The 7,899-nt window shown below is 39.0% G+C and overlaps 1 protein-coding gene across 6 annotated transcripts in view; it reads left to right on the top strand.

Annotated features, from left to right (window-relative positions):
* LOC107757665 (CREB-regulated transcription coactivator 3-like) overlaps nt 1–7,899 on the top strand; it is a 65,938-nt gene that overhangs the window by 24,229 nt on the left and 33,810 nt on the right. For all 6 annotated transcript variants that reach the window (XM_016575254.1, XM_016575248.1, XM_016575244.1 and 3 more), the window contains exon 4: nt 3,142–3,203. In XM_016575254.1, coding sequence (XP_016430740.1) covers nt 3,142–3,203 — 62 coding nt within the window. The remainder of the gene's footprint in view (nt 1–3,141; nt 3,204–7,899) is intronic.

Below are 7,899 nucleotides of genomic sequence, written 5' to 3'. Positions count from 1 at the left end.
CCTAAAGTAGGTGGAGCCGGCCGTCGCCATCTTGGCAGCGCGTCACCGCGCGTCACTCCCCGATAATCGAAAATGGGCAAAAAGGCGGGAGCTGGTTGCTGAAACCACGACCACCTAGCTCGACGGTGGTGACAGCAGCAGCAATCCACCTGTCACTCAAGTGGCCACGCCCTTAATTATGCAGAACTTTAAGGCTTAATATAATTTAAATGGATGACTTATAAAAAAATTCACCCCCCTCACAGTTGTCATTCAACGCCATGAAACCCACGTACAACGCCCTAGTATTATGATGAAAATAAAATAAATAAATAAAAAATTAAATCTTCCTAAACTCTAAACTACAATCTGCATTTAATCTAAATAAACAGAGACTCTCTAAATAAACATTTGCTCACTAGGATTTTACAATTTTTAATATAACTCCGACTGGATTCGTCTGAAAGAAGAAAGTCATATACACCTAGGATGACTTGAGGGTGAGTGAAACGCAGCCTAATTTTCATTTTTGACTGAACTAACCCTTTAATGTCTAAATCATTTCATTTTCATGCCTCTCTAATTCTGCTGAGTGAGAGAATGTTATGAGGAAGGATTTAAAGCCCAAATTTGCTTTCACTCTGATTTTTTCCCTTTAGTGCCAGATGTCCCTCACAGTGTTGGCTTGTTTTGCTCTCATCGATTCAGCCATGTCTGCCAAGATTAGACTCTCTCACAGGGTCGCTAGCCAACCTGACTCTAACCAACTTCCTCCTAACCCATGTAGTTGCCTTCGAGCTGTATATATCATGCCAGATGCCTTGATCTTGCTTTGTCTGTATTTCTGGAATGATGTCCAATTGGAGAACGAGCGGTGTGGGTCGAGTGTGAAATGTCAGAGAGAAAAGGTTAGCTCACCCACGCCATCCTGGAGCTTCTGAGACAAAGGTGCTGTCACAGCCACCCTTTCTCTCCACACCGCTTCAGCAGCCACAGGCTAATTAGATCTTAGAAAGGATCCCTCGTAATCCAAGCCTTCTGGCTTGTGTCATCATTGCTTTCCCCCTCCCCAGGCCGAGGATCAACAACAGAATTCATACAATGTCACGCCAGGAATTTCATACATATGATGGCGGTTATCGATGCGTACAGCCTTATTGAAGTGTGTTTGAATGAGGTGGCCTAAGACGGTTTTTCTGTGGCCTGGCTTTGGCTGCTCATTGGTTGGATGTACTGTGTTGTGTCATCATGGTTAGGGTCACGGGGTGGGCTGGTGGTTGAAAGGTTGGCATGAAGAGCTCAGTCTCTTATTACTGCAACAGAACCGATGACTCGGTTTTCCAGGCCTTAGCAGATGTTGAACAGAAAAAGACTGCCCTGCTTTCTGTCTTGTAAATCCACCCCTCCCCCCGTTTGGATGTGAGAGTCTTGGCACAGATGGACATGACGAGGCAGCATTGTCAACATCGGCTTGAGTTGAAGAAACAATGTTTACTCAAGGAGTTCTTCAGCTGGGCTGTTTAACTTTTGTTAGAGTGTTGAGTGGATTTGGACAGCACAAGTAAGTTTTTAAAGGGGTTGTATCATGATAAATCAAATTAGATCAAATTAGTTTTTTTGCAGTATGAAACATGATCTCTACCCTTCTTCAATCTTAAAAGATCTATCAATCTGTGGTAACTAAGCTGCAAAATAGAGATTGAAGTCAGTTTTGCCTGCCTGGTCTTCAGAAACATTGTCCTTCTAAGTCAAAGTAAGGTTAACAAGATGAGCATGATAGATTCAGTCATTCTTAAAGTTGGCATGAGATGAAATTCACCCTGTTTTGTAAATACATATTATAGATCTCACTGTGAATGATTCATCTACAATATGTCTGTTTATTTATTTATTTATTTTTTGACCTCGTATGTTTAATCAAAATGTGATAACTCCATCTTCTGGTGAAAGACAGATTAAAAATTCCTCTTGATTTGTCACAAAGATATTGTTTTCTAGCTGGTTTAATATAGATGACATTTGTTCAAACTGCAAAAAGGCTTTCCAAGATGACCATTGTTTTCCAACATAATGAACTCACTGAGTTACATTTATACTCTACCGTTCAATAGTTTGGGATCAATACGATTTTTTTGTTTTGTTTTATTTCGAAGTTAGTACTTTTATTCAGCAAGGATGCTTTAATCAAAAGTGAAAGTAAAGACATTTATAATTTTGCAAAAGATTTCTATTTCAAATTAATGCTCGAAAGAAAACAATTAAAGTCATGAACTGCATTTTTTATTATTTTTTTATGTTCTCTGAGGTTCACTTATAATGTTAGTGTGATTTTTACATATAAAACATCATAATTTAGAAGTAATAGGCTATTTTCTATCCTGTTTTTGAGCCTCTCTGCAGAATGGTCTGTTTTTATAGGTGGGGCGCATTCAAGACTCGCAAATAAACGCCCACTGCTGTGATTGGCTAACAGGTTCGCTTATTAAAATAACAGATGGGCGCTGCTGTGATGTAAGTTACTCTGAAAACAACATGGGTCATTTGGGTTAAAAACGTATAAATACTCAGTATATATCAAACGGTCAGGAACAGACAATGCAATAGTGGTAAAAGCACGTTTACTCACACTTATGTGTTACGACATACTGTTGGATCCACTCTAGTCAGACTCAGCGGTGCATCATAGTTTACTTTCAGTCTCTCTGAAAAGCCTGCATCATGCTGTCTTGATTACCAGCAGTATACCATACCAACAGTATGGCCGGCAGCCATATCACCCTGTAGCCCAAGACTGGTTACCCACTGAAGCTAAGCAGGGTTGAGCCTGGTCAGTACCTGGATGGGAGACCTCCTGGGAAAACTAGTTTGCTGCTGGACAATGTAAAGCGCTTTGAGTGCCTAGAAAAGCGCTATATAAATGTAATGAATTAATTGATTAAAAATAAATTTCTGTAGCAAAGTAAAGCAAACAAACAGTGTTTCACTGACGCGATCTGGAGCTCTTTGCTCATTTTACCCCGTGTTTACACTGGACACGAGCGGCGCAACGCGTCTATAGACAACAGAACCCATTATAATAGTTGATTCTGTCACTGGATGCGGCACGGATAGACACAACAAATCCCCAATGAAAGCTTTGGAGGATTTCCTTGACTGAACTACGCTGAGAGCTCTCCATATGGAACGATGTACCTTTCTCCTCCCCCTGACAACAGCTGGAGAAGGTGAGTCCTGCCCTTAAAACTATTATGACCGATATAGTCCTACACACACCCATCCACCGCCAACAAATATGTGTCTGTGCATTCATTACATACATTGTTACATTCTACTTCAAGTAGTATTCATATCTCCTGTCAGTTGCAGGGCAGAGTGCAGAGATTATGTTATCTTTAAATGAAGTCATTGCAGTGACATCAAGTGGTGTTGAGAGATCATGTCACATTAGAGCGAGTGTTAATGTGTGTTTTGCATTTGCATAGGCTATCCCCACAGATGCCTGAAAAGAAAACAGTAATGGCACATTTGTTTTGTTGGCATGTGGAAAATCCGCATCCGCAGTGATGATAGATAACACTGGCAAAAGGTTAGATAAAACAAAAGTGTTCAAAGAGACATACACACATCGTTTAGTCGTTCTCAACTCCTTTCTCTGACCACAAACGCTCACACGTTTGCTCTGCACAAATGTCACTCTTCTCGGTTCAGCCGTGGTGAGGCATAACCATTGGATGGTTTTCCTCATTTGTTTACCGAGGAGTGAATTGCAGCCAGTAATAAAAGGCTTAAGGAAGCTTCTCCTCATCATAGTCGTGTTTTGAATGCAGGCTTGGCCAAACGGCCAATATGCCTTCTTACCTACAATCTGCTTCAGCCTCCATGTTGACTCTGCGACTTGTAAAACTTTCAGAGTCCACGCCCTGTGGCATTGTTTACACCTGAAAACTGGTTGGCCTGATCAGTTTTATCACAGCCAACTATTCCCACTGTGGGGAAACACTGCTGTGACAGCCATATGCCATAGAGCGGCTCACTACACACTAGATCCAGGGCTTTATCTTACGTGCTTTATTGCTTTTAGATTGAAATGTGAAGTTAAATTACAGTTCAAACATTGACGAAGTTTGGAATAATTAAGATTTTGTAATGTTTTTGAAAGAGGTCTCTGAGGCTCATCAAGGCTGCATTTATTGTAAATTACAAAAAAGTTATTTATTCCTGTGATGGCAAAGCTGAATGAATGAATGATGGCACTGTCTTCAGTGTCAAATGATATTTCAGAAATAATTCTAATATGCTGTTTTGCTGCTCTATTTATGTTAAAAACAATTTTAGCTGCTCAATACGTGGAAATCGTGATACAGTAGCATTCAAAAGTTTGAGGTAAGCAAGATAAAAAATTAAAAAAATAGAAATTAATGCTTTTATTCAGCAAGGCTGCAGTAAATTGATCAAAAGTGGCATTTATAATGTTTAAAAAGATTCCACTTCAAATAAATGCTGAAAATGTTCTTTTGATCTTTCTATTTATAAAAAAAAAAATTCACAGAAATATTAAGCAGCAGTTTTAACATTGATACGAACCATTATTAATTAATAACTTTGCATCAATTATAATTGATGATAGCTGAGCACCAAATCAGCATATTAGAATGATTTCTGAAGGATCATGTGACACTGAAGACTGATGAAATTGCTGCCATAACAGTAGAATTAGAATTTATTTTAAAGGTCCCATATTGTCAAAACTGAAATTTCCTGGCTTTTTTCATTTCTAATTTGAGGTTGTATTACGTTGATTCTGGCACCCAACATCTCAACAAGATGATATTTTAAGCACCTTATGTAGCCGAATCTGCGCTGGTTTGAATGGGCCGCCTTCAGTTTACCCTTTGTTTTGCTGCCTCCAGCTAGCGCTGTGACGTCGGCTGACCCTAGTTAGCTGTGGTTGGCCTGGCCGTGCGTCACTCAGAAAACAACAGGCCAGTCAGAAGAGAGGCTCATGAATATTAATTAGACAGGCCAAAATCGACCTGTTCTCAGCAGAGCTCCTGAGAAAGGAGCTGTAAAAATATATTGAGATGGTTTTTGGTACTTATACCGCAAATATATATTCTTAAGGACATCAAAACCTAAAATAAAACTCCAGAAAGGTGTAAAATATGGGACCTTTAAAGTATAACAATATTTCACAATGTCATGCTTTTTACAGTATTTTTGATCAAATTAATGCAGCCTTGGTGAACATAAATATTAAAAAACATTAAAGAAACATTGTAATCCAAACTTTTGACCGGTAATGTAGTTATGTATAGAAGCAGAGATGGGGGTAGCAGAGGATAATACTCTCATGTGGAGTTTAGCTGAATATATGATCTTAGGCCAACTTTTAGAGCTTCATTATAAATGCATAACCAGTGAGCGGTTCACTCCACTTCAAGGGCTGTCTGAGAGGCATCCCATGAATTATGAAATATAGCATTCAGAGGATCAAGCACAGTTAGATCTTCACCACTACAATGTATATTTCTGAATTTCGTTTACATTGCTTTCTTGTTAAAGCTTTTTAATTAAATCCAGTTTTCTTCTCATCTTCAGGAGTGTTGTCATTGTGTGTTCAGATTGTGTCCTGGTGAAGCCTGAATACTAACCACAGCATTTCTCTCTGATTCTAACCGTCTCCTTTTCTTCCTCAAGGATGAATGTTCAGCTATTTCTCAAATCTCTTCTCAGTGTAAACAGCACTAACTAAACCTGCCAGATCTTTTGCTAGCTACCTCTCAGAGCCACCACCCCCCTCCTCCCCCAGAACAGATCGTGAGCTCAGCGTGTTTGTAAGCCCCCTCCCTCTTTGCTCTGGGCCAGATTAGCATTCACTAATGACCGTAGTCCATGTTTTGGTTTGTTTTTTTGTTTTATTCCGCTGTGGCCATTTGACCTTGCACAAATATATGTGATTGAATTGTGGGTGTGCTGCTGCATGTGTCTTCTTTTCTTTTGGGATCTTGCGCTCTAATATAATCTCAAACGAAGGGCCAAACAGATGTTTTCTGTCTGCGCGGACATTAGAGGTTAAGCTAGATTTAGGAGGTGTCAGAGAGCGATCACAAATTATTTTGGTATTTTTAATGATTCAGGTTGTGTTTGTGAAGTCTGCCGTTTGTTGTCTGATAGTGTGACAAGTCACAGAAAATGTGCTGATTCACTAGTGTTTGGTTTGTGCAGTTGTAAAATGGCTTAAGGGACGTCTGCTTGGATGTTTGTGATGCTTTAACGCATGTAAAGAAGGGGCATAGGGAACTAGTTACTGCTTTGCTCAAGGGAGAAATCAAGGCCAGTTGGCAACACATAATCGATTATGGTTTTAGGGGCAGTGTTCTTGAAGGTTCAGTGGGACTTTCCATGACAAGAGTATAAAATGGGGCCTTAAAAATGCTAGATTATTTTTGTTTTCCATGTTAATGGATGTTTAACTTTCAGAAAATGTCCTCAAGAGGTTAAACTAATGATATGAGCATTATATTCTGAGAAACCCAAGAGCTTGTAACACTCCAAAGAGAAAGGAAAAATTTAAATCGCATCATATGACCCCTTTAATAATTTGTTAACAGGGTTAAATGACTTTTCCAGTTGTTCAAAATTTACTAGAATATGATTATTTTATAGGGGGGTGATTCTTTTCTATACCCACTGTATGTATGTATGTAAAAAAATAATTTTTTTTTATTTAGAAAAGAATCCCCCCCCTGTAAAATAATCATATTTTGTTGCTTTGCAGCCTGAAATGAAGACGAACACAGTTTTTGTTTTATCCAGCTGTATTTACTTACTTTTACTTTACTTTTACTTTACTACTTACTTTACTTACAACTTATAAGTGAAAGATAAAAACATCAACATGTCAGAAAAAAATAAAAAAACAGAATCACTGAGTATGAAAAAGGAGCACCCCCTTGTGTCAGTATTTTGTTGAACCACCTTTTGCTTTAATTACAGCCTTTAATCTGTAGGGATTTGTCTCTACAGTCATGGCCAAAACAACCAAGGGAGTGGGCTCTCTCATAATTCTGCCCAAAAACACTGCCATGAATAAAGAACGGTATCAAAACGTCCTGCAAGAATGACTTCATCCAACAATCCATGAGCAATTTAGTTATGATCCGTGCATTTTAATAAAAGCCTTTAAAACTTATGATATGCTTATCATTGTTTTTCAGCATACCATAGAAACGTGGAAAAATAATCTACAAATACTGAAGTAATACTTTGCAAAACACAAATTTAAAATTTATGTCACTGCCAAAACTTTTGGCCATGACTGTACTAACTTTGCATATCTAGGCTTTGCAATATTTGCTCACTCTTCTTTGCAGAACTGCTCAAGTTCAGTTCAATTTGATGGTGACGTCCTGATCCAGGGAGGGTCTGTGTTGTACCAAATACCTTCCACTTCTTAAAGGAGCAGTAGGAGATCTTGGAAAATGCTAACTTTAACCCGATAGCACTGAAAACAAACGTCCCACCCTTCCTGCAAATCGCCGTCCAAAGCCACGCCTCCTGAACGCATGAACGTGCACAGACCAGACCACCAGAGACAACATTTCTACAATACATTGTGTCATTCACCAGTGAGAAAACATTATAGTACAGTTAGTAACAGTACTACAATACCAAGGAAGGAAGGAAGGTCAGGTTGTTGTTGTTGTTGTTTGCCTGCCATTCTCGCTTTGTCTGCACAGCGTACGTGAACGCGCTGATGACGTATCCTGTCTGCTCGAACAGGGTACAAATACATATGTTGACAGGCAGGTAGGAAAGCCTATCATAATGTTTGGACCGAACATTTTGATTGGACGAACATTTGGTCCTAGCCTTCCACAGAATAAATAAATACATATAAATATATTTAGACCACTCAAA

Source organism: Sinocyclocheilus rhinocerous, unplaced genomic scaffold (genome assembly GCF_001515625.1).
Source record: "Sinocyclocheilus rhinocerous isolate Xijiao unplaced genomic scaffold, SAMN03320098_v1.1 scaffold252, whole genome shotgun sequence".
NCBI classification, from domain to species: Eukaryota; Metazoa; Chordata; class Actinopteri; order Cypriniformes; family Cyprinidae; genus Sinocyclocheilus; species Sinocyclocheilus rhinocerous.
The sequence above is the reverse complement of the archived record's forward strand: the minus strand, read 5'-3'. Positions and strand labels throughout refer to the sequence as shown.